General features: G+C 45.1%; 1 protein-coding gene across 1 annotated transcript; it reads right to left on the reverse strand.

Annotated features, from left to right (window-relative positions):
* Positions 1-23,445: 23,445 nt before the first annotated feature.
* LOC130281955 (uncharacterized) lies at positions 23,446-26,983 on the reverse strand. Its single transcript, XM_056529751.1, has 6 exons — positions 26,456-26,983; positions 25,353-25,497; positions 24,214-24,247; positions 24,070-24,129; positions 23,758-23,922; positions 23,446-23,623 (listed from the first exon to the last, which is right to left on the reverse strand). The coding sequence occupies exons 1-6, from the start codon at positions 26,840-26,842 to the stop codon at positions 23,455-23,457; spliced, it is 960 nt and encodes a 319-aa protein (XP_056385726.1). The 5' UTR covers positions 26,843-26,983; the 3' UTR covers positions 23,446-23,454.
* Between the last annotated feature and the right edge of the window lie 496 nt (positions 26,984-27,479).

Below are 27,479 nucleotides of genomic sequence, written 5' to 3' on the forward strand. Positions count from 1 at the left end.
GTAAGTAACCTCCGCCTGTCCTCTCAGCTGATCGGGACCCGGCAGCATTATGCCGCCGGTGTCCCAATCAGCTCCACTGAGCTACCGACAGTCACAGGCATTTTAGACGCTGCGATCAGCTTTGATCGCCTCGTCAAAAGTGTTAATGCCGGACATCACTCGGATCGGTGATGTCCGGCATTAGCCAGCATGAAGAGAGCTCAGCTCTTGAGCTCTCTTCATACGCCCGCTGCACGGCCTGGCCGTGGTGGGGTTAATTCACCTCCCAGCGCTGTGCACTGCTGGGAGGAGACAGTCACAGTCGGCTGCACAGTGAAGGGACCGGGCCGTGCTGCAGGGAGCTAACTTACCGTCGGAGCCCGGCTCTGCTCCCTTGTTTGTCTGCTCCCGTGCGGCCCAGCTGGCCCCTTCATTGTGCGACCGATTGTATAAGCATCCATGGCGCACTATGGCCGCGTGCCCACAGAGGGGGCTCGACGTGCCACCTGTGGCACGCGTGCCATAGGTTCGCCATCACTGGTATATGCAGTTACACCCCCCCTCTTTCCCATAGGTATATGCAGTTACACCCCCCCCTCTTTCCCATAGGTATATGCAGTTACATCCCCCCTTTCCCATAGGTATATGCAGTTACACCCCCCCTTTCCCATAGGTATATGCAGTTACACCCCCCCTTTCCCATAGGTATATGCAGTTACACACCCCCTCTTTCCCATAGGTATATGCAGTTACACCCCCCCCTTTCCCATAGGTATATGCAGTTTCATCCCCCCCCCCTCTTTCCCATAGGTATATGCAGTTACACCCCCCCCCCATCCCCATAGGTATATGCAGTTACACTCCCCTTCTTTCCCATAGGTATATGCAGTTACACCCCCCACTTTCCCATAGGTATATGCAGTTACATCCCCCCCTCTTTCTCAAAGGTATATGCAATTACACCCCCCCTTTCCCATAGGTGTATATGCAGTTACACCCCCCTCTTTCCCACATGTATATGCAGCTACACCCCCCCCCCTCTTCCACATAGGTATATGTAGAGTAACCCCTTCCCCATAGGTATATGTAGAGTAACCCCTCCCCTTCCCCATAGGTATATGTAGAGTAACCCCTCCCCCATAGGTATATATAGAGTAACCCCCCCTCCCCTTCCCCATAGATATATGTAGAGTAACCCCCCCCTCCCCATAGGTATATGTAGAGTAACCCCTCCCCTTCCCCATAGGTATATGTAGAATAACCCCCCCCCCTCCCCTTCCCCATACGTATATGTAGAGTAACCCCCCCTCCCCTTCCCCATAGGTATATGTAGAGTAACCCCCCCCCTCCCCTTCCCCATAGGTATATGTAGAGTAACCCCCCCCCTCCCCTTCCCCATAGGTATATGTAGAGTAACCCCCCTCCCCTTCCCCATAGGTATATGTAGAGTAACCCCCCCCCCTCCCCTTCCCCATAGGTGTATGCAGAGTTGAGAAAAAAAATAAAAAAAGGATTCTCACCTGATATCCCACGCAGTGATCTCCTCAGCTGCATCTCCCTTGTGAGCGGCACCCGGGGCGGGCCGCCCCCCCCCCCCCCTTAGTATGCCACTGAGTACTGGCCCCAGCTTTGGAGCGCTTGTTGTGAACTGCTTGATTTGTCTGGAAGTTAGTTGGTCCTGTAGACGGACTTTCTAGGAACATATTCTAGGATCGCTCTCTTTATTCACAGGTGGAATACAGTGCCGTCATTTTATGCCCACAATAACGAGTTATGAACAGATAGGTTCTGATACAAACAAAATTTGGGCATTATGCATTTTTTACAGGCGGAACATACTGTTGCAGGCTTGTTATACATCACATATGTGCGAGTAAGGCTGAATATCTATGAATATAAACGCCACATTTTATTTTACAGGTGGTTTAAACCCATAACTCCAGTGTGTTACATGTATGTATTAAGTGAGTGAAAAACCAAAACTGTTTAACCCTTAAGGACTCAGGGCATACCTGTACGTCCTGAGTCTACTCCTGCTTCATAGCGGGTCGGGCCTAGCCTCTAACAACGTCCGGGACCCATGGCTAATAGCGCGCGGCACTGATCATGGTGCCGCGCGCTATTTACCCTTTAGACGCGGCGTTCAAAGTTGATTGCTGCATCTAAAGTGAAACTAAAGTGCTGCCGGTTAGCTCAGGGGGCTGTTCGGGACTGCCGTGGTGAAATCGCGGAGTCCCGAACAGCTTTAGGACATGAGGAGGGTTCCCTTACCTGCCTTCTGGTGTCCGATCACCGACTGACTGCTCAGTGCCTGAGATCCAGGCATGAGCAATCAAGCGACAGAATCATTGATCAATGGTTTCCTATGAGAAACCATTGATCAATGTAAAAGATCAGTGTGTGCAGTGTTAAAGTCTCCTATGGGAGCTATAACATTACAAAAAAAAAAAAAAGTTCATAAAGATCATTTAACCCCTTCCCTAATAAAAGTTTGAATCACCCCCCCCCCTTTCCCATTTAAAAAAAAAGTGTAAATAAAAATAAACATATGTGGTATCGCCGCATGCGTAAATGTCGGAATTATAAAAATATATAATTAATTAAACCGCACGGTCAATGGCGTACGCGGTTACTTTTTATATCATGAAAAAATGAATAAAAATAATAAAATCAATAAATCCGATCAATACAAAAATGGTACTGCTAAAAACTTCAGATCACGGCGCAAAAAATTAGCCCTCATACTGCCCCATACGCAGACAAATAAAAAAAAGTGATAGGGGTCAGAAGATGACAATTTTAAACGTGTACATTTTCCTGCATGTAGTTATGATTTTTTTCAGAAGTGCGACAAAATCAAACCTATATAAGTAGGGTATCATTTTAACTGTATGGACCTACAGAATAATGATAAGGTGTCATTTTTACCGAAAAATGTACTGTGTAGAAACGGAAGCCCCAAAAGTTAAAAAATTGCTTTTTTTCTTTAATTTTGTCACACAATGATTTTTTCTTCCGTTTCGCTGTAGATTATTGGGTAAAATGACTGATGTCACTGCAAAGAAGAATTGGTGTTGCAAAAAATAAGCCATCATATGGATATTTAGGTGCACAATTGAAAGAATTATGATTTTTTAAAGATAAGGAGGAAAAAAATAATGTGCAAAAACGGAAAAACCCTGAATCCTTAAAGGGGTACTCCGGTGAAAACCTTTTTTCTTTTAAATCAACTGGTGCCAGAAAGTTAAACATATTTGTAAATTACTTCTATTAAAAAATCTTAATCCTTCCAGTACTTAGCTGCTGAATGCCGGAGTACCCCTTTAAGGGGTTAAACATATGCCTATCTATATAACCGCAAGGGCCCTGCAGAGGCAATTTTAGTAATAATAGATATCCTGCTTTCCTTTATCATATTCTGTGTTTTAATATATTAAATATGTGGTGTCATTGGGGTGTGATGTGAGTTGTAATGTTCAGATGGTGTTGTCCAGGGGTAGATGGTATTAACCTCTTCGTGTTCGTGACGCCAGGGCAGGATTTGAGTATTTAAAGGGGTACTCCAGTGGGAAACTTTTTTTTTTTTTTTTTATCAACTGGTGCCAGAAAGTTAAACAGATTTGTAAATGATTTCTATGTAAAAATATTAATCCTTCCAGTACTTATCATCTGCTGAATACTGCATAGGAAATTCTTTTCTTTTTGGAACACAGTGCTCTCTGCTGACATCATGACCACAGTGCTCTCTGCTGACATCTCTGTCCATTTTAGGAACTGTCCAGAGTAGCATATGTTTGCTACTGGGATTTTCTCCTACTCTGGACAGTTCTTAAAATGGACAGAGATATCCGCAGAGAGAACTGTGGCCATGATGTCAGCAGAGAGCTCTGTGTTCCAAAAAGAAAATCATTTCCTCTATAGTATTCAGAAGCTAATAAGTTCTGGAAGGATTAAGATTTTTTAATTGAAGTAATTTACAAATCTGTTTAACTTTCTGGCACCAGTTGATTTAAAAAAAAAAAAAAAAAGTTTTCCACCGGAGTACCCCTTTAACCCCTTAAGGACTCAGGGTTTTTCCGTTTTTGCACTTTCGTTTTTTCCTCCTTACCTTTAAAAAATCATAACCCTTTCAATTTTCCACCTAAAAATCCATATTATGGCTTATTTTTTGCGTCGCCAATTCTACTTTGCAGTGACATTAGTCATTTTACCCAAAAATGCACGGCGAAACGGAAAAAAAAATCATTGTGCGACAAAATTAAAAAAAAACGCCATTTTGTAACTTTTGGGGGCTTCCGTTTCTACGCAGTGCATATTTTGGTAAAAATTACACCTTATCATTATTCTGTAGGTCCATACGGTTAAAATGATACCCTACTTATATAGGTTTGATTTTGTCGCACTTCTGGAAAAAATCATAACTACATGCAGGAAAATTTATACGTTTAAAAATGTCATCTTCTGACCCCTATAACTTTTTTATTTTTCCACGTACGGGGCGGTATGAGGACTCATTTTTTGTGCCGTGATCTGAAGTTTTTATTGGTATGATTTTTGTTTTGATCTGACTTTTTGATCACTTTTTATTCATTTTTTAATGTTATAAAAAGTTACCAAAATACGCTTTTTTGGACTTTGGAATTTTTTTGCGCGTACGCCATTGACCGTACGGCTTAATTAATGATATATTTTTATAGTTCTGACATTTACGCTCGCGGCGATACCACATATGTTTATTTTTATTTTTTTTTACACTGTTTTATTTTTCTTATGGGAAAAGGGGGGTGATTCAAACTTTTATTAGGGAAGGGGTTAAATGACCTTTATTAACACTTTTTTTTTACTTTTTTTTGCAGTGTTATAGGTCCCATAGGGACCTATAATACTGCACCCACTGATCTCTCATCCTGATCACAGGCGTGTATTAACATGCCTGTGATCAGCATTATCGACGCTTGACTGCTCCTGCCTGGATCTCAGGCACGGAGCAGTCATTCGTCGATCGGACACCAAGGAGGCAGGTAAGAGCCCTCCCGGTGTCCGATCAGCTGTTCGGGACGCCGCGATTTCACCGCGGCGGTCCCGAACAGCCCGACTGAGCAGCCGGGACACTTTCAGTTTCACTTTAGAAGCGGCGGTCAGCTTTGACCGCCGCTTCTAAAGGGTTAATACCGCACATCGCCGCGATCGGCGATGTGTGGTATTAGCCGCGGGTCCCGGCCGTTGATTAGCGCCGGGACCCACGCGATATGATGCGGGATCGCGGCGCGATCCCGCTTCATATCGCGGGAGCCGGCGCAGGACGTAAATATACGTCCTGCGTCGTTAAGGGGTTAACCACCCGAAGGTAGTAACGCTAGTCCTAGGTTAGGCAGGGGCAAATAATAGTCAAAGGCCAGGTTTAGGTTAACGGTAGCTTTTATTGAGGCCAGATAGTACAGTCTATACAGATCGGCCGGAGAGGTGATCAGGACCTCGGGCTTGCTGGGGCTTGCAGTGACTTGAGAGACTATAAGTGCAGACTACAATTGAGTTGACTGAAGATGATGACAGATGATAAAGATGACTTGACTTACTGAATTTAGATTGAGGCCTCCAGATGTGCTGGACACTGACCCTGAAATGTCTGGACTGGACTTTACCTCAGGAGAAAGTGAAACAGAAGAGAGAGATTGTAGTACCTCCCCCTCTTATAAAAGTGGGGCTGAGCAAGGAGCCCATAGGCCAACTGCGGGTCACCTGGTCACCTGGTGCTCTCTGGGAAACAAACATCTGACTTAAACATGTGACAAACATTATCATGTGACTAACAATCATGTGACCCACTTCAAAGGTCCTTTGCACTTAATATACAACCTATTCACATTATGGCGGAACACTGCAGGAGAACCCTGAGGATGTACAGGGACTCAATCTGACAGGACTGTAGGAACATATCCTGTACTGGGACATCACAAATATTTTTTTATTTTATAGTTCAGCTGGCTCCATCCAATCATTTAACCCTATACCCGCCACACACTCAGCCTTTGGAATGAGTGAGACATTGAGGACTGCCCTGTTTGCTTTTCTTGTCATTTACACTTTTTTCTCTTTGAGTGAGAGAGTTGCAGTTAACCTCGTGTCTTCTATTGTGAGCTCCACAACTGGGTTAGTTATATTTATAAAATCTTAACTCTGATCCCGGGTTGATAAGTGTGGAGCCAGAATGAGATCTGTCTGACTGAGGGTAAACAATACCTTATGATTCAGACTTCCTGCAAACGCTGTTTATTCTTATTCAGGTATTATATAAATCCCTGGCCACTGACTTGGGTCAAAGGTGCAGCCCTAGAAAAGCCTGGATTGTAGTATGTGCATGTGTTTTTGTTTACTACAGAAAGACATGCTTTCATATCTATGAGTTGATGATTTCCATGGATGTAAAGTGTGTCATATGATGGCCTAATGCTATATGACATACAACATGTGGTGCACCGTCATACAGAACCTCAGAAAGAAGTAGGAAATTCTGAACCCAAAACTTTATTACTCTTAAAATTTACAATTTTCTACAGCCATACATATAAAGAGAGCAGTCCCTTAGCATTGTATACTATAATTGGGGTTATGAATAATTGGGGTTATGAATTCTACTTCTGATGTGATGGTTATACTTATGCCCCTACATGGAATATGGAAAATGCCACAAAATCCTGAGTGCACTTTGTCTGTAAACCCTCCATTGTGTTGTTATGGCTTTAGCTGCTCCAAATTTGCTTGAAATCCAGTCCATCCACATGGTCATATTACAAAAGACCCAAATTTAGTGCCAAGGACAAGATCAGAAACAGTTTTGGACACTCAAGAAATCCTTTCTCAAAGAATGAACATACTGATTTCCCAGGAGAAGGGCCAATCATGTTAATGGTTATACATTTATTGAAGCTGCATTCAGACCAGGTGTATTTCTGGTGTTTCTGATGGACCCATAGACTTCAATGGACTGAATGTACAGATGTTTAATTGTGATGATGTTTAATCCATTTCCCATCTGTACAGGTCTCAAAAACATGATCAACCTTGGTTTTGAGCTCCAAACAGAAAGCATATACATTAGGGAAATGGTCCAAATATATTTACAGCTGTCCTATGTTCAGCCTATTGAAGCCCATGGGCACATTGTTAACTGACAGCCCAATCTAAATCTGAGAACTTACTCTGAATGCAGCCTGATGCACCCAGGAATAATACAGTCTTGTATATGACCCATAATTAGGGATGAGCGAATCAAATCTGAGAAATCCAAATTCATTACAAATTTCAGGAAAAATGTGATTCGTAACAAATGCGAATATCGCCGCAGTTCGATCTTGTGAATCGCTTCTAGAGATGAGCGAACTTTTAAAAAATTCGGTGCGGCTGATTTGCCGAATTTTTTTCGAAAAGTATGTTTCGGATCTAATAAATTTGCAGCAAAACTATATTAAAAGCGGCTATTTCTGGCCTACAGAGAGCCCCTATAGGGGTGTAAAACGCTTTGCCTTGCTGTAACACGCATAGGGAGTGTGCTAGATTAGTGAAATCATACTGTTATTTACTTTGGCATGCAGATTACAGGCATTGCCATTAGAATCACTGCAGCAGGGAGACCATAAGGTGTCAAAATTGAAGAGGATAAAGTTATGTCATATTTACTGTAATTTGAGGTGTTGGTAGCATGAGGACACCATATAGTGGCTGAATGACACAGTGTGGACATGTCAGCATGAGGAGATCATATAGTGGCTGAATGACACAGCGTAGAGGTGTTGGCAGCATGAGGAGACCATGTAGTGGCTGAATGGCACAGCCAGGAGCTGGCAGCATGAGTAGACACAAGGCCTTCACAATCCCGAAGATCAAAAGATGAATTCAGAAATTTTAACTGAAGATTTTGGATAGCTAGTGCTACTTACCATAACAACATTTTTATTCCCAGACCCAGGCCCAGCAGCAGTATCAGTAAGCCGTTTATTGCCTGAATGACACAGCCTGGAGTTGGCTGAAGCTTGAGAAGAACCCAGGGCTTCACAATCCCCAAGAAAAAACACAAGAATTTTTGAAATTTTAAATGAAGATTTTGGATAGCTAGTGCTACCTACCATAACAAAAGTTTTATTCCCAGACGCAGGCCCAGCAGTGGTATCAGTAAACCATATATTGCTTGAATGACACAGCCTGGAGTTGGCTGTAATCATGAGGAGACCATTGAAATGTAGGATTTTTTTATTTAAATTTAAGATTTTGAAATTGAAATTAATGATTTTGAAATTAAACTTTTAACTCCCAAGTTTTAGTGTCCCGGACAGCGGCGTGTGGGTACAAAGGGCCACATCTAACAATCCCCCACAGGGCTCATGTGGCCATGAGATGTAGGCGCAACGTCTCCATTGCCCTGGCCAGCCATTGTTTCCAACACTTTTTGCCAAGGCAAACCATGTGAAGAACAGCGTGACACCGCCATGCCCTGCACACATGGTATGCTTAAGGGCCAGTGAGACTTGTCAGGGCAGTGGAGGCTGAGAACATGGTGGAGGATGAGGAGGCGGAGTCGCACACTGTCGCAGGACCAACGGGCTGACAGAGTGGAGCAGGAAGCAACATGAGTACACAAGAGGGGTTCACAACCCCTAAAATTTAAAGGTGAATGTTGAAATCTCTATTGACGATGCATGTTAGCTAGTGCTACCATTCAAAAATGTAAGGCCCAAGCCCAGAAGCATCAATAAGCCAAGTAGTTCCTGAAACACACAGTCAGGAACAAGCATCAGCAGTACCCAAGAGGGTTACATAACCCCTTACATTGAAAGATCAATGTTTAAATTTCTATTAAGCATTTATTTAGCTAGTGCTAAACATCCAAAAATTTAAGGCCCAAGCCCAGAAGCATCAATAAGCCAAGTAGTTCCTGAAACACGCAGTCAGGAGCAGGCATCAGCAGTACCCAAGAGGGTTTCATAACCCCTTACATTGAAAGATCAATGTTGAAATTTCTATTAAGCATGTATTTAGATAGTGTTAAGCATCAAAAAATGTAAGGCTCAAGCCCAGCAGCATCAATAAGCCAAGTAATGAATGACTTAAAGCCTACTGGAACTGAGGAACTTTAAAATGGTAAATCTACCACCTGGGATAGTCAGTAAATTCCAACAGACGGTGGTCAGTATACACAGTTCCCTGTTTGTGCTACTGGTCTGGTATCAACATGCCAATAATGCTGGGAGAGTAATTCAGGGATAGCCACATGTTTCCTACAATACACAGTCAATAGCAGCATCACTAACAGCCCAGCAGCCCACTAACAGCCCAGCAGCATCACTAAACCATATAGTTGATTAAACACACAGCCTGGAGTAGGCATCAGCATGAGTTTACAAGAGGACTTCACAACCCCTAACATTAAAATGTTAATGTTAAAATCTGTATACAAGATGTATGTTAGCTAGTGTTAACCTCAAATTTTAGGCACAGGCCCAGCAGCATCACTAAACCATATAGTTGCTGAAACACACAGCCTGGAGGTGGGAAAAGCATAAGGAGCCCATATAGTGTCTGAATGGTACAGGCTGGAATGGTTGTAACTGGGGAGCAGTGCCTTAAATCTGTTTGTCACTATCCATATTTGTGCAGTGTTGGTGTAGCACCATGGTCAATCTACTCTGATGCATCTGGCATTGGTGGGTGGAAATCCTGGCTGATCCATGCCTGATTCATCTTCACAAAGGTCAGTCTCTCCACATTTTTTGTGGACAGACGAGTTCTTCTTGGGGTGACTATGTCCCCCGCCGCACTAAACACCCGCTCTGATGTCACACTACTGGCCGGGCAGGACAGCTTTTCCAGGGCAAACTCTGCAAGTTGCAGCCACAAATCAAGTTTGGCTGCCCAGAAGTCCAGCAGATCTTCAAGGTGTGTTGGCATGGGCATGTCAAGGTATGCCACCACCTGCTGGTTCAGGTCCTGCTGTGGCCGTGAGATGTAGGCGCAACGTCTCCATTGCCCTGAGCAGCCATAGTTTCCAACACTTGTTGTTGGATATGAAGCAGTGGAATGACCTCGTTCATCCCGTAATCCTGGCAACTTACATATAATGTGACTTCCTCAGAGGGCCTGAGCAAACAGCAGGTGTCACATATGAGCTGCCACTGGTTCACATTGAAGTTACACACGAGATGACCCCTATCCGCAGTTCCTTGCCTGTGTGACTCTTTCCGCCAAGGCAAACCATGTGAAGAACAGCATGACACCGCCGTGCCCTGCACACATGGTATGCTGAAGGTCCACTGAGACTTGTCCAGGCAGTGGAGGCTGAGGACATGGTGGAGGATGAGAAGGTGGAGTCGCACACTGTCACAGGACCAACGGGCTGACAGTGTGGAGGAGGAAGCGTCGTGACCTGTCCAAGTTGGGGTTGTGGCTGTGCAGGAACCACATTCACCCAGGGAGCCATAAAGGACATGTATTGTCCCTGACCGTAGTTACAGATCCAGACGTCTGCGCTGCCGTGCACTTTGGTATACACCGACAGGCTCAAGGACTGGCCCACCTTCTCTTCCACAAAATTGTGCAGGGCTGGTAATGCCTTCTTCGCAAAGAAATGACGGCTTGGAACTCTCCACCTTGGCTCGGCACAAGCCATCAGTTCTCTGAAAGCTGCAGAGTCCACCACTTGAAAAGGGAGGGACTGCAGCACCAGCAACTTAGACTGGAGCACATTCAGCTTCTGCACCGTTGGATGAGTGGGCGCATACTGTTGTCTCTTTGACATGGCTTCGCGGATGGACTGTTGGCGGAATGGCTGACTTAAAGTGGGAGAAGCCAGAGCATCTGGAGCGACAGAAAGAGAGTATGACACACAGCTCCCTTCGGCTGAGGTAATGGAGCCTTGGCTGGCTGAAGGAGGGAGTGGCGTGCCACTGGGTGATGCAGGAGGCTGGACCACTACATCGGAGCCACGGTCCTCCCAGGCCACTTTATGGTGGCGAAGCATGTGTTGATGCAGGGCCTTACTGCCAACATTGGGACCCTGGCCACGCTTCACCTTCTGCCGACATATCTTGCATGTGGTTACGTGAACCTCCTCCGGATGCTTGATAAAAAACTGCCACAATGCCAAGTAGCTGGTTTTCCCACCTACAGTCCGCACTAATTGTCTGCTACTGCCGCCGTTCCACTACCTCCCGGAAAGGTAGGCTGCTGCAAAGCAGGTGGCCTCCCCTGGGTATGTTTGGCTTCAGAATTTCCACTTCTGCCACCACACTTACTGCCAACCATGCTACCGCCTTGCTGGCTCAGCTGCTGCTTCAAGGGCAACCTGCAACTCTCTTCTCCTGATGATGATGAAGCCCCTTCTGCACCCGGCTCACAATTGCGATCGGCTTCATCATCATCAACAAGTGTCACCACGATATTGATGTCCTCCTCAGGTTCCTCAACAGTGTCTGCTTCATATAGTTACATAGTTACATAGTTAGTACGGTCGAAAAAAGACATATGTCCATCAAGTTCAACCAGGGAATTAAGGGGTAGGGGTGTGGCGCGATATTGGGGAAGGGATGAGATTTTATATTTCTTCATAAGCATTAATCTTATTTTGTTCCAGGAATGTATCTAATCCTGTTTTAAAGCTGTTAATTGTTCCTGCTGTGACCAGTTCCTGAGGTAGACTGTTCCATAAGTTCACAGTTCTCATGGTAAAGAAGGCGTGTCGCCTTCAGGACCCTGAACTTTGGCAACACCGCCTCCCACATCACTCTCCTCATCACTACTTGGCTGCCTAGCGGAGGAAGCGGCGCAAGTCTCCTCCTTCTTGGCTGGGCAGTAGCTGCTGACTGTCCTCTATTAGATCGTCCTCAGTGAATAGTGGAGCTGAACCCACAGCATAAGATACTTCTGTAGGAGAGGAAACAGCATAGGACACAGGCAATGGGAGGACAGGGACTGCTCATGGGTCATGCCAACTGAGGGTTGTGTCTGAAGAATCCACCGACTGTTGACTGGGGGTGTTAGATGTCACTTGTGATGAAGTGAATGACCGTGTTAACCAGTCAATGATGGCAGATGGGTTGCTGGTCGAGACACGACCGCTAGCTGATAACAGGAGCTCAGGCCTCTCGCTGCGACTCCTGCTGCCACTCGCCCCTAGTCTGCTGCGACCTCTGCCTGAAGGATTTAGGCCTCTGCCACTCCTCTCTGCACGTCCTGGCACTTCTCTGCCTTACATACTTAGTGCGTATATGAGGGTATTACAATATGCTTCACTACTCTTAAAACAGTATTTGTCTAGAACAGCAGCAGGTGATTACTTTTGGCTGTCCTTTCACAGTATGTAAGCCCTTGACAGAGTAATAGGTACAAAATGGTACACTACTTAGATGTACACATGCTGTATGCATTGATGAGGGCAGAAAAATGCGCTACAATACACATTAAAAACTCTGTATTTTTGTAAAACACCAGCCGGTGAGTACTAGTGCTTGGACTTTCACAGTATATAGGCCCTTGACATATTAACAGGTACAAAATGGTACACTATTTAGATGTAGGTATGGGGTATGCACGTATGAGGGCAAAAAAAATGCGCTACAGTACACTTGGAAAATGTATTTTCGTAAAACACCAGCCAGTAATTTCTTTTGCCAGGACTTTCCCAGTATCTAGACTTGTTACAGATTTATAGATACAGAGTAGTAGACTGCTTTCATGTAGGTATGTGGTATGCACGTATGAGGGCAGACAAATGCACTACAGTCCGCTGAAAAAATTTATTTTTGCACAGCAGCAGGACACAACAGTGCAGCACCACAAAAAAAAAAAAAAGCGGGATTAAACCCTAAATTGCACTCTGTCACACAGTGTTAAGAATGGTGTGAACTGTTTTTTATACCGTCTACTGCAGGGGTCTCAAACTCAAATTATCTGGGGGCCACTGGAGGTAGCGGCTGGGTGAGGCTGGGCCGCATGCGCCCCTCACATATAATGCCCTCATCATGCGCCCCTCACATATAATGCCCCCATCATGTGTCCCTCACATATAATGCCCCCATCATGTGCCCCTTACATATAATGTTGGATGATTGGGATGATACTTCCATGGCAGTAGCACCTCATCATCCACCAGCAACACCCCCCCAGCAGTAGCACACCCCATCATCCACCAGCAACACCCCACCCCATTTCCCCACCCCCCCTGTGATAATAATACCAGCTGACAGATTAGGGGGGTACTACTAATGGGGGGGGTGTTTCTGGCAGATGATGAGGGTCACGTGATGCCAACCGCTGCTTTGCCGGATCAGAACAGAAAGATGAGTACGGGGGGGGGGGGCAGCAAGGAAGGGGCTGCAGACCGCAGCATTTCACACAGTACGGAGAAGGGGCAGCAAGCAGCAAAATTTCGGTCCAGGGGCCACAATTGGCCCGCGGACCGGGAGTTTGAGACCCCTGGTCTACAGGCAGTATAAGCAGCAGATGATTTCTTGTGGAAAAAATACACAGAATTGCGCTGAAAAATCATTCTTGAAGTTCAGGCAGCTTCTTGATAAATATGAGGCAATGAAAAGCTATCTGCCCCTCTCTGATAAAATGCTGAATGAAGGGACTGGGAGGTTAATGGCTGGCGTCAAAATCCTTCTCAGTGACAACAAGCAAAGTACTGCACTGCTCTCTGTCCACAACGCTGATGTAACTAGCAGTTGGCAGTGGAATGCTACGGTATAAACAATTCAGCGTCTCTGTGTAACACACACAGACAGGCAGTCCATCCTATCTCTGCAGTGTATATGGCATGAAATGAGCAGCCGCAAAATGGCTGCCAATTAAATAGGGCTGTGACATCACAGGGGTCAATGAATGCTGATAGGCTGCATCCCGCATGTGATTCAGGGTCATCACGCCTACCTCGCTTCCCGCCTCGCATTCTCGCCTTCCCAGTGTCCCCTGCCCCATGTACTGACATGTGGATCTGCCATTTTAGGTGTCCTGGAGCCTGGAACTCTGTAAAAAGGAGTTTAATGAAGCGATTTGCGCCATAGAATCGCTGCAATATTCACATTCGTTGCGAATCGAATAAATCCTGAAATTCATAACGATTTTGGGTTCGTCTGCTTCAATTCGCTCATCTGTAATAGCTTCATTAAACTCCATTTAGAGCGGTCCAGGCTCCAGGGGCCAGACACCTAAAATAGCGGATCCACATGTGAGGACATGGGGCAAGGAATCCTGGGAAGGCGGGAAAAATGGTCAGCAGGATGACCCTGAATCACATGCAGCATGCAGCCTATAAGCAGCCGCCCCTGTGATGTCCCAGCCCTATATAATCAGCAGCCATCTTGCGGCCACTCACATCAGCATTCTATTGCAGAGAGAGAGGGACAGAGAGCAGTGTGTTGCACAGAAAAGCTTTTTTTTTACAGCAGCGAATCACCTCAAGCCCAAATCCAGCCGAGAAACACAGATAGGGAAGGAAGAGAAATTGAGAGAGAAAGTGCAATTGCTGTTGTATTACAGCAGTCATTCACCTCAAGCCCAAATCCAGCCTAGAAGCACTGATAGGGAAGGGAATGAGATTGAGAGAGAAGATTGAGAGTGCAATTTTGGGTGTAGTACACAGCGACTGTGTGCCGCAGCACTGGTGTGTACAACAACTGAAAAGCTAATAGTAGCCAGCCAGTTAGGGTGAGCAGAGCACTAAATGCGCCATGTCCTCAATTAAGTGTACTCTGTGTGTATATCTAAGTGATGTACCATTTTGTTCCTGTAAAAGTCTTCAGGGCCTAGATACTGTGAAAGGCCAGTATCTGCTGGTGTTATATACAAATTATATAATGGTCAGAAATAATGCTATTCCTCATGTACGCACACAACAGCTTATATTAAAAAATTACCTTAATTACAGGTACTATGCAGCTCTATACAAGTGTATGTGTAATGTTTATATACACTAATGAAAACACACTCAGGTAAATTTGTCTGTTCTTTGGTTATCTATTGGGAATGCACTAGTTCAGTATTGTCAAAACAGGTTAAGGTAGAACTTGTAGTGCTTATTCACTTAACTGTATTATGGATCTATTTCTGCTATCAAATCCTTTATATTTTCCTCTGGAGTTTTCTGTAATTCTCTGTATTCAGGGACGGTTTTAGACTAAATGTTGCCCTGGGCAAAAATAAAAATGGGGCCCATGGGTCACATGACCAAAGATCACCATGTTGAATTGTGCTGCATCTCAGCTGCAACACAAATGCATTATAGGGTCCAAATCTAAGCTATATAGGGGGAGATTTATGAACACCTGTGCAGAGGATCAGTTGTGGAGTGGCCCATAGCAACCAATCAGAGGCCTTTTTTTAAAAATGAGAGTAGCATCCTCTACATAGGCTTTAATAAATCTCCCCCATAGTGAATACTTTTGGTTTAAAGTGCAACTGTTACATAAAAATAGGTCAATAACCTGTCAGCACAGCACAAGCCGATCACTGGTATACTGCAGCCATATATTTGTTTTGGCACTCCGTGTCTTCTATGCTGTAAAAATGACATATCTACAGTTGCCAAAAGTCAGAGAGGCGTAGTCAGGGATCTGCAATCTCTTTTCCGACATCACAGCACCAGAGAAGAGATGATGCCAGAGAAGAGAGGCTTGGCAGCCCTGGGGCATTGTAGGTTCCTGGCCACTCCTCTCTTACTTTTGGCAGCTGTGGGTAAAAGTAATTTTTACAGCATCAGCTAGGTTCTCACAGCCGTTGTTTCCCGTCCCCATATTCACCCGTTCAAGTAAAAAAATGGCATATAAAAATAACGGGTTACACACGGATGCAAACGGATTAAAAACAGGTGCAAACGGGTGTAGTAATCCATTTTTTTTAGTGGTTGAAAACGCCTATATTATATCCGTTTGTACCCATTTCAATCCCATTTTAATCCGTTTGCATCCATCATAACCCGTTTTTTTTCTTCTTTTTTGTTAACCCCTTCATAACCTTATTTCCTGATTTAACTCCTCCCCCCTTTCCCAAGACCAGGTAAAGGGTATAAAAGGAATCAAGAAACAGAGGAATTCAGTCTGGAGACATCATTTGAGGAGGAGAGTTGCTGCTGGGTTCTTTTTTTTTTTTTTCCTGTTGCCAGACCTTTTCTTGGAGCATATTAACAATGTTTCCTGTGCATCTTATTTTCAGGTTTGATGTCCTTCAGAGGAGGATTCAGTGACGCGAACAGCTGGAAGAGGAGCGTCAAGAAAGGCGACAGCGTTTGTGGATCCACCCTTTAACATCAACCCGTCCAACACGTGGAGTATATCTCACCCTTTTTGAGGAGCTGACAAGTTCACCAACTACCTGCGGATGTTGTTGGACCAAGCGCTGCTCCAGAGGGTATCAGCGATGATCCAACACCAGGACACCAGATGCCGCAAATGCATTTCTCCGGAGGAGCACCTTATAGTAACCTTAATATATGCCATTTTGTCAAGTGTGATTTTTGGTGCATTAATTACTTATTAGTTTGTGTATAATATACTAATTTATATATATATATATTATTATTTTTTTTTTTTATTTTGTTTTATTAAAGGTACCTGGCCACTGGAGAAAGCTTTGCCTCCCTCCACTTCCAGTTTCGCCTGGGGAAGTCCACCATTTCCTACATCGTCTGGGACATGTGCAAGGCTCTGTGGGAGTGTCTTCAAGAGGATTTCATGACACAGCCTTCCACGCAATGGATCACCATTGCAGACAAGTTCTGGGAAGTTGCCAACTTCCCCAATTGTATTGGTGCCGTGGACAGGAAGCACATCTGGATCCAGAAGCCTTCCAACAGTGGTTCAGAGTTCTTCAATTATAAACAGTACATTTCGATCATCCTGATGGCCATCGCAGATAAATTTGTTGCTGTAGACATTGGTTCATATGGCCAGGCCAACGACTCCAGGGTGCTCAAGATTTCTGCTGTGGGGAAGAGACTTTATTCCAGAGATTTTGGATTTCCAGCACCAAGACCCTTTCCTGGGTAAAAGCTGCAGTCATTCTTCACAACTACGTCTTGACAAAGGAGCCTCTGCCGATGGACCATCAGGACATGGAGTCCTCTCTGCCTGGAATTGAGGACTCTTCAAGGCGAACAACTGCAGCAATCACGCGCATGAGAGACTAATTTGCAGAATTCTTCTTGTCTCAGTAAGGCTGGGTGGACTGGCAGGAGCGCATGTGCTGTTTGCCTTTTTCCTTCCTGACCAAGTTTTTAGTGAATTTTTTTGCTTGCTGTTGTTGTTTGCTTGCTGTTGTTGTTTTGTTCTTCTGGTTCCAAGTAGTTTTCCTGGTAATACCAGGAAAGTTTTCTTCTCACAGGTGGTATTCCCAAGTGTGCTCAGCACACTTGAAAATAAAAGGAACATCACCTGGTAGCAGAAAACACCCATGTATGTTTTTATTTTTCACTTGTGTTTTGTTCTTCTGGTTCCAGGTAGTTTTCCTGGTATTCCCAAGTTTGAAGAGCACACTTGGCAATACCAGAAATACCACCTGGGAGCAGAAGACACCCCTGTATCTGTGTTTTTTTTCTTCTTGTTCTAGGTAGTAAATCCCTGGTATTCCAAAGTGCTCAGCACACTTGGTAATAAAAGGAATATCACCTGGTAGCAGAAAACACCCATGTATGTTTTTATTTTTCACTTGTGTTTTGTTCTTCTGGTTCCAGGTAGTTTTCCTGGAATTACCAAGTTTGAAGAGCACACTTGGCAATACCAGGAATACCACCTGGAAGCAGATTACACATTTTGTTGTAAAAGATAAATAAAACTCTGACACAAATTTTAAATGTAAATGAAAAAAAAAAAATTTAAGATTTTTTTTTTTTATTAAACAATGTATAAATAAAATAATTCACACTTTAGTGTAGGAACAGTGGCACACATTAAGCTTCCTCCATTGGGGACTCAGGGGTGGATTGGCTAGTGGTAGTTGGTGGTGGAGGATTGGAATCTCCACCAGAGTTCAGGTTGACACCATGGATGCTGGAAACTCCTCAGGAAATGGGACCGGGGGGGATGGTGGTAAAGGAATATGATTCAGTGAATTACAAATTTTGAAAATGGGGTGTTGATGGGGTGGGAAAACCTGAAATGAAAGCAGAGGTGGAAGGGGTTTGGGGATAGGAAGGGGATGCGCGCACAGCTGCCGGGTGGAGTGGGAAGTTGGTTTGGTGGGGGAAGGCAGCTGGGAAAGCAAGCTGGGGTTACTATCTTGGTGGGTATCAGAATGGGACTTGGGCTCTAAGTCATAGTGCTCAGTATAGGTCTGGAGAGGTGTGTATGTATGGCGATGGGGGGTTACGTCTGGCACTAGGGGAGGGCTGGGGGTAGGGCTGTGGCTGGATGGGGGCTGGGGGTAGGGATGGTGCTGGGGGTAGGGCTGGGGGCGGGCAAGGAGTTCTATCATCTTATTAATGGTACTTTGCCTGTACTAAAATTTCTCTCAATCGTTAACTGCTCCATCGGAATGGCAAAAGAGTTGAGAAACGATTGACTGGGAGATGAGGGACTTGTTGATTGCACCGCTCCCTCCTGCTGTTGAACAAGTCTGGTCACCTCATCTCTTAAACCAGTCATTTGCTGGTCCAATCTGATAAGATCCCCTAGGTCAGTGATGGTGAACCTTTTTGAGCCCGAGTGCCCAAACCGTAATGCACGGAATACTGAGGTTTAAGTTTAAAAAACAAAACGCTCATACAGTTGCCACAACTAATTAACATCTTTTGTTAACATTCTAGTAAAGAAAAAACACTGGTGGTTGGTGGTGCATTACCTAAATAAGCTCTTGTTTCCATTAATGTCATATTTTAAAGGAAAACTGTCCGCTTTCTCCCCCCGCACTAACCAGTGGTACTGACTGATAGTGCAGGGGACACTGATCAGTTTGAGCCTTACTGTGCCCGGCTCCGCCCTGCTGTTTCTGCCGTAATCTTCTGTGACGTCACAGTGCCAGTTAGCCTGATCGGTGCAAGTTAGCACCTCATTTTCATATATTGAAAAAAGAAGATTATGGCGGATCTGGGCACGGTAAGGCTCAAACTGATCAGCGTCCCCCGCACTACCAGGAAGTACTGCTGATTAGTGCGGGGGGAGAAAGCGGACAGTTTTCCTTTAATAGTTTGGATATTTACGCATGCAGCGTTTTTTTTTTTTTGTAACATTTTATATAAAAATGGGGAAAAAGAGGGTTGATTTAACCTTTTATTGGGGGTGGGGGGGTGCTTTAAACATTATTTTACATTTTCTTTTTACAAATTTTTTTAGTCCCCATAGGGCAGAGTTTTCCAAACGGTGTGTCTCCAGTTGTTCAAACACTACAACTCCCAGCATGCCCGGACAGCCAGAGGCTGTCCAGGCATGCTGGGAGTTGTAGTTTTGCAACAGGTGGAGGCGCCCTGTTAGGAAAAAAAACTGCCATGGGGACTGTTCTACTACCTGCACTGCAATCTATTAATTGCAGGCAGTGATCAGTGTTATCGGCGCTCCATTACTACAACCTACAAAGGCTATCAGCATTATTGGAGCGCCGATGGGACAGGACGGAGGCAGGTAAGTAACCTCCGTCTGTCCTCTCAGCTGATCGGGACCCGGCAGCATTATGCCGCCGATGTCCCGATCAGTTCCACTGAGCTACCGGCAGTCACCAGCATTTTAGACGCCGCGATCAGCTTTGATCGCCTCGTCAAAAGTGTTAATGCCGGACATCACTCGGATCGGTGATGTCCGGCATTAGCCAGCATGAAGAGAGCTCAGCTCAGCTCAGTGCCATGGGTTCGCCATCACTGCCCTAGGTAAATCTGATGTCTCCTTCTCGATCTCATCTGTTGGACCACCGAACCACAACCAGAAGAGATGGCTGTGGATGATGTTCCACCAGATGAGGTTTTGGGTAGGGGAGCATGGCACAATTGAGATGCAACTTGTCCCCCTGTACCACTAGCCAATTCACCTGATTCCACGCTGGTTTCCCTCTCGCGAACATTGGAAGACATCCTATAATAAATACATTTTAACCCCTTAAGGACCAAGCCTATTTTGGCCTTAAGGACCAGAGCGTTTTTTGCACATCTGACCACTGTCACTTCAAACATTAATAACTCTGGAATGCTTTTAGTTATCATTCTGATTCCGAGATAGTTTTTTCGTGACATATTCTACTTTAACATGGTGGTAATTTTTTGTGGTAACTTGCATCCTATCCTTGTGAAAAATCCAAAAATTTTATGAAAAATTTGAAAATTTAGCATTTTTCTAACTTTGAAGCTCTCTGCTTGTAAGGAAAATGTATGTTACAAATAAAAAAAACACATGGCATACCATTTTGGAAACTAGACCCCTTGAGGAACGTAATAAGGAATAAAGTGAGCCTTAATACCCCACAGGTGTTTCCCGACTTTTGCATATGTAAAAAAAAAAAATGTGTTTCCCCCCCAAATTTCAGATTTTTGCAAGGGTTAATAGCAGAAAATACACCCCAAAATTTGTAACCCCATCTCTTCTGAGTATGGAGGTACCCCATAAGTTATATTTGGCTTTTTGAGAGCAAATTTTGCTTGGGGGACATGTCACATTTAGGAAGCCCCTATGGTGCCAGAACAGCAAAAAAAAAAAAAAAAACACATGGCATACCATTTTGGAAACTAGACCCCTTGAGGAACATAACAAGGGGTACAGTAAGCATTTGCCCCCCACTGGTGTCTGACAGATCTTTGGAACAGTGGGCTGTACAAAAGTTTTCATTTTCACGGACCACTGTTCCAAAGGTCCGTCAGACACCTGTGGGGGGTAAATTATCACTGCACCCCTCATTACATTCCGTGAGAGGTGTAGTTTCCGAAATGGGGTCACATGTGGGGTTTTAGTTTTTTTTGCGTTTGTCAAAACCGCTGTAACAATCAGCCACCCCTGTGCAAATCACCTCAAATGTACATGGTGCACTCTCCCTTCTGGGCCTTGTTGTGCGCCCCCAGAGCACTTTGCGCCCACATATGGGGTATCTCCGTAGTTGGGAGAAATTGCGTTACAAATTTTGGGGGGCTTTTTTCCCTTTTACCTCTTGTGAAAATGTAAAGTATAGGGCAACATCAGCATGTTAGTGTAAAAAAATTAATTTTTTACACTAACATTCTGGTGTAGACCCCAACATTTCCTTTTCATGAAGGGTTAAAGGAGAAAAAGCCCCCCAAACCTTGTAAGGCAATTTCTCCCGAGTACGGCGATACCCCATATGTGGCCCTGAACTGTTGCCCTGAAATACGACAGGGCTCCGAAGTGAGAGAGCACCATGTGCATTTGAGGCCTAAATTAGGGATTTGCATAGGGGTGGACATAGGGGTATTCTACGCCAGTGATTCCCAAACAGGGTTCCTCCAGCTGTTGCAAAACTCCCAGCATGCGTGGACAGTCAATGGCTGTCCGGCAATACTGGGAGTTGCTGTTTTTCAACAGCTGGAGGCTCTGCTTTGGAAACAGTGGCGTACCGGATGTTCTTATTGGGGGAGGGGAGGGGGGCTGTGTAGGGGTATGTGTATATGTAGTGTTTTTAACTTGTTATTTTATTTTGTGGTAGTGTAGTGTAGTGTAGTGTTTTTAGGGTACAGTCACACGGGCGGGGGATTACAGCGAGTTTCCCAGCGCAAAATTTGCTGCATCTCAAACTTGCAGCGAGAAATCCACTGTAAAACCCTCGCCCATGTGAATGTACAGTACCCTGTACATTCACAGGGGGGGTGCACCAGCTGTTGCAAAACCACAACTCCCAGCATGCATGGTCTGTTAGTGCATGCTGGGAGTTATAGTTTTGCAACAGCTGGAGGCACACAGGTTAGGAAACACTGAGTTAGAAACAGGCAGCATCCCAACCAGTGTGTCTCCAGTTGTTGCAAAACTACAACTCCCAGCATGCCCAGACAGCTGAAGGGCATGCTGGGAGTTGTAGTTCGGCAACATCTGAAGGGCCAGATGTTGCTGAACTAAAACTCCCAGCATGCCTGGACAGTCAGTGCATGCTGGGAGTTGTAGTTTTGCAACAGCTGGAAGAGCACAGATTGGAGACCATTATACAATGGTCTCCAAACTGGGGCCCTCCAGATGTTGCAAAACTACAACTCCCAGCATGCCCAGACTGCCAAAGGCTGTCTAGGCATGCTGGGAGTTGTAGTTTTCAGACTCCTAGAGGCAGCTGTGAAGATCTTAACTGCTGCCCCTGAGGACCCTGTACTTACCTGCCGGTCCCGTCGCTGCTCGTCCACGTGGCCGGTCCCGCGCTGCTCCTTGGTCCCGCCGCTGCTCCAGGTAAGGCCGCCGGTCCCCGCGTGTTCCCCCCTATGCCACAGGTCCCCACGAGCCCCCACAGCCATCTTCCCACGTTCTGCCCGATTTCGAGGGGCGGGCAGTGCGGGGGATCTGAACTTTCACCCCCAGGTCACTGTGATTGGTCCACAGGGACCAATCACAGTGATCGCTGATCAGGACCATCAATGGATGGTCCTGGGGGGTGAAGCAGAAGTTGTCCCCTGCTGGAAACAGAGGGACTTCTGCTGGTTAACCCGTGCAATGCTGCACATCGCCGGGTTAACTGAATGTCATTTATAAACGTCGGGATGCGCGAACGCACTGCACAACCCGGCGTTTATATATGACATTCTGCGGGAAGGGGTTAAAATGAAAAATATTAGGATATGCATATAAAAACCTTAGGAATAACATCAAGTGAAAACATTTTTTTAATACTTCCTCATTTCCGCACATTTCTGAAGGAAACTTAAAGGGGTACTCCGGTGAAAACCTTTTTTCTTTTAAATCAACTGGTGGCAGAAAGTTAAACATATTTGTAAATTACTTCTATTAAAAAATCTTAATCCTTTCAGTTACTTATTAGCTGCTGAATGCTACAGAGGAAATTGTTTCTTTTTGGAACACTGATGACATCACGAGCACAGTGCTCTCTGCTGACATCTCTGTCCATTTTTGCAGCATCTGTCCATGCATAGCAGATGTATGCTAAAGGCAGCATGGTGGCTCAGTGGTTAGCACTGCTGCCTTGCAGTGCTGGGGACTTGGGTTCAAATCCCACTAAGGACAACAATAAATAAAGCATTATTATTATTATTATAATAACGTCAGCAGAGAGAACTGTGCTCGTGATGTCATCAGAGAGCATTCCAAAAAGAAAAGAATTTCCTCTGTAGTATTCAGCAAGCTAATAAGTACAGGAAGGATTAAGATTTTTTTATAGAAATAATTTACAAATATGTTTAACTTTCTGCCACCAGTTGATTTAAAAGAAAAAAGGTTTTCACCGGAGTACCCCTTTAATTGTTTCTTGTAGGTGTATGGATGCTTTTTATTTGTTCTCCTGACCAAAAATAAAAAAATAAAAAGTTAAAAAAAACTTAAAGGGTAAATATATAGTTTTCTCTCTCCACTATGGCAATAAATATGTCCTCCCATAGTCTCCTTGTTGCAGCATGGTTGGAATATTGTGGATCTGTCTGATCCCATACGGCAGGACTTTCATGAACCATCTGGATGAGAAGCTCACTGTCGATGACAATCTTCTCAACATATTGTTCGGTCCTGCCCCCGGTAGTGCCCTGTGTGCATAATACAATGAATTATAGTATATGCAAGATTATTATTTATTAATAGACATGTTGGGCCAAGATAGGTTCACAAATTCAAGGCAATGTCATAGATTGACAGAAAAAAAAATCAAAGTTATAGTCACGGATCCACCACGACTAACTCTTCCACGGCCTTGCTTCCTAGGAGCTGGTTGCTGGGGTGCTTCCAGTTCCATACGTCGCAGTTGTGCTGGCTGGGCTGGAGCTGGCTGATTTGTCTCAGGTTGTGAGGACTGCTGCTGCTGCTCAATTTCAGAAGGTTGCTGTTCCTGTAAAAAAAAAATAATACATTTGAATGAGTACTGGCATAAGAATTACGTACAACTTGTCAAATCTTGTGGCTGTCAGTAGCTGTGAACAGAGGCAAAAGTCAAACATAACCATATGCTAATATAAAGGGAAAAATTTGAACTCACGCTTTGTAGCTCGGAAACTCTGATGGTGCTGGAGCTCTGACTTGCCTTGGAGTGTGGGGACTATGTAGGAGTAAAACAAAAAATTTACTTCTAAAGAAAACAACATTACGGGGTTGACTGTTACAGAAAGAGGTATATCCTTACGTGCATATATTCCTCTTCATCAGAACCATAAATTCTTTGAGTCCGCGAATGAAAATAAAAGAAAAATATAGTTTTTTTTTTTTTTTTTTTTTTTTAAAGGCTCAGGCTCTCTGCATGCAACAAGGGTAGGGGATTGTAGTTCTCCTTTAACAATAATTCCATTGCCATGAGCCGACCGTAGTGAAATGCTGACTGCGGTCGGCTGATTTTTGCCCCGTATGGGGTTTGCGATTTTCCCTCAGTACCTAAAACCGTGGTCTACCACAGTTTTCGGTCCGGTGGGAAAACTTCATATGGGGCTAAAATTAGCGGACCGTATGCGGTCCCGTATTGCCTAAAACGTGAGGTGAACCCAACCTAACCACTGTAAACCATTTGAGGCCTAAATGAGGGATTTGCATAACCAACTGCAGTGTTTCCCAAACAGGGTCCCTCTTACTGTTTTAAAACTACAAGTCCCAGCATGTGAACAGCAACAGCTGTCCAGCCACGCTGGGATTTTGGGTTTTGCAACAGCTGGAAGCTGCATTTCGGAAACATAGTGGCACAAGGCGTATATATTTGCTTGGGGGGGGGGGACGGGACACCAAATGTAAACGCATTGTGTACGGGTGTGTATTTGTATTATACTCTTTATTGTATGTAGGTGTAGTGTTGTGTGGTGTTTGTTGCTTTTACAGTATGTTCACACATTAAGGTTTACTACGAGTTTTCATGCTACCATTTTGAGCCACAAAGAAATGGTAGCAACTCAAACTGGGAGCAGGAAAAATACTGTAAACCTGCATGTGTGCCTCCAGCTGTTGCATAGCTACAAATACCAGCAAGACCTTTTGTCTGTCTGTCGATTGTAGTTATGCAACAGTATGCCACAGGTCATTAGGTAAACCCCACACCCAAAAAGGTCATTAGGTAAAGAAATTTGGGGTAGATTTATCAAAACCTGTGTAAAGCAAAAAAATAAAATAAATAAATAAAAAATTACAAAAATAAAAAACCTAGCAATACAACTACTCCCCCCCCTCACACCCCAAAATTTTTAGCAAAAAATATTTTCTAATAAACATAGCTAAATATAGGACAGCACATGTACTATACAGACTCAATCTATGCTGAATCTTTGCCATCCTTGTGCTCACCTTCGTAATCATCCGTAACAGGATGATCCACTTGGAAAGGATAAATAGCCAGATGACTGTATTTCTTGCCTTCTCGCCACAATTCCCAGGAGGCTTTGTACTTCCTGTAGTTTACTTCCTGGTTCATGACACCTCTTTGAGCATGCTCCGAAGAAAAAAGAAGAAGTCAAAAATTGATTGTAATTAACGGGTACAAATGGACTTCCATAGACTTCAATTTTAAATTTAAAAGACCCGTTTTTCACCCTTTATTCTTGACAGCCCAAAAAAAAAAATTGGCATGCAACGTCTTTTGCCCGCCAAAAATAACAGATCAGCTCGTAGGCTGCAGTATACCAGTGATCAGCTCGTAGACTGCAGTATACCAGTGATCAGCTTGTAGGCAGCAGTATACCAGTGATCAGCTCGTAGGCCGCAGTATACAAGTGATCAACTTGTAGGCCGCAGTATACCAGTGATCAGCTCGTAGGCTGCAGTATACCAGTGATCAGCTTGTAGGCTGCAGTATACCATTGATCAGCTCGTAGGCTGTAGTATACCAGTGATCAGCTCATAGGCTGCGGTATACCAGTGATCAGCTCGTAGGCCGCAGTATACCAGTGATCAGCTCGTAGGCCGCAGTATACAAGTGATCAGCTCGTAGGCCGCAGTATACCAGTGATCAGCTCGTAGGCTGCAGTAAACCAGTGATCAGCTCGTAGGCTGCAGTATACCAGTGATCAGCTCGTAGGCTGCAGTATACCAGTGATCAGCTCGTAGGCTGCAGTATACCAGTGATCAGCTCGTAGGCTGCAGTATACCAGTGATCAGCTCGTAGGCTGCGGTATACCAGTGATCAGCTCGTAGGCCGCAGTATACCAGCGATCAGCTCGTAGACTGCAGTATACCAGTGATCAGCTTGTAGGCCGCAGTATACCAGTGATCAGCTTGTAGGCAGCAGTATACCAGTGATCAGCTCGTAGGCTGCAGTATACCGGTGATCAGCTCGTAGGCTGTGCTGATGGTTATTGACTTATTTTTATGTGACAGTTGTGCTTTAACCATTAAAATAAATAAGACCCTAAAACATTCCTTTATTGTGGCCATGTTAGAGCAGCTCTCACCTGATCAGAAGCAGTCACAGCATAAAGGACTATTAAATCCAGTGACCACAGTTGGCATCTTCTCTGATTGTATAGATTTTCTTTTCCATCCAGCCCAGGCAAATAGGATGATGTCTCCTGATGAGTGAAGACTATACCAATACAACTGTGGCCCCTTCTGCAGTCTACCCAAAACTCTATAGTAACACAGCCCCCATCCTTTACACTGCCATCCTGCTTCACTAATGCTGTGCTTGCTGCTGCCCCATTACCATTACCAGAATATTCCTGGTAGGCCGCTGCCCTGTGGGCCGGCAGTGGCTGGAGCGCAGGCTGCCTGAGTCCCGACAGGTCACTGTGTCGGTCTGTCAGCAGTGTCAGGACCTGTGTGCTCCGCAGCTGCAGCATCACACACAGATCCTGAGGCTCCTGACAGCTGACACAGGGAGCAGAGGTCCGGAGGTCTAAGGCTACAGAGTCTGTAATGGGAGCTATACAGACAGTCGACTCCCCTCTACTCTCTGCCTCCTCACTGCTCCTGGCCCCTCCTCCTGTCCCCACAGTGACTGCAGCTGCTTGGGGGAAGATCTACTATACTGGTGAGAGTAAAGAGAACCGAATGTGGGAGACCTATTATGTGGTGGGGGGGGCTGCTAAGGGGGAGACCTGTTAGGTGGTGTGTGTGGGGGGGGGGGGTCGGTCTGGTAAGGGGGAAACCTGTTATGTGGTGTGTGTGTGTGTGGGGGGGTCTGGTAAGGGGGAGTCCTGTTATGTGGTGTGTGGGGGTCTGGTAAGGGGGAGACCTGTTATGTGGTGTGTGAGGGGGGTCTGGTAAGGGGGAGACCTGTTATGTGGTGTGTGTGGGGGGGTCTGGTAAGGGTAAGGGCGAGACCTGTTATGTGGTGTGCGGGGGTCTGGTAAGGGGGAGACCTGTTATGTGGTGTGTGTGTGTGTGGGGGGGTCTGGTAAGGGGGAGTCCTGTTATGTGGTGTGTGGGGGTCTGGTAAGGGGGAGACGTGTTATGTGGTGTGTGAGGGGGGTCTGG

This window comes from Hyla sarda, chromosome 7 (assembly GCF_029499605.1).
Source record: "Hyla sarda isolate aHylSar1 chromosome 7, aHylSar1.hap1, whole genome shotgun sequence".
NCBI classification, from domain to species: Eukaryota; Metazoa; Chordata; class Amphibia; order Anura; family Hylidae; genus Hyla; species Hyla sarda.

What these genes read in the sequence shown, in the direction of transcription:
- LOC130281955 (XM_056529751.1), bottom strand. Translation starts at nt 26,842, where the DNA reads ATGCTGCAGCTGCGGAGCACACAGGTCCTGACACTGCTGACAGACCGA. An exon ending in TGTTACGGATGATTACGAAG is followed by an intron (nt 24,248 to 25,352) that starts GTGAGCACAAGG and finishes GCGGACTCAAAG; the next exon opens with AATTTATGGTTCTGATGAAG. An exon ending in ATGAAGAGGAATATATGCAC is followed by an intron (nt 24,130 to 24,213) that starts GTAAGGATATAC and finishes ACTCCTACATAG; the next exon opens with TCCCCACACTCCAAGGCAAG.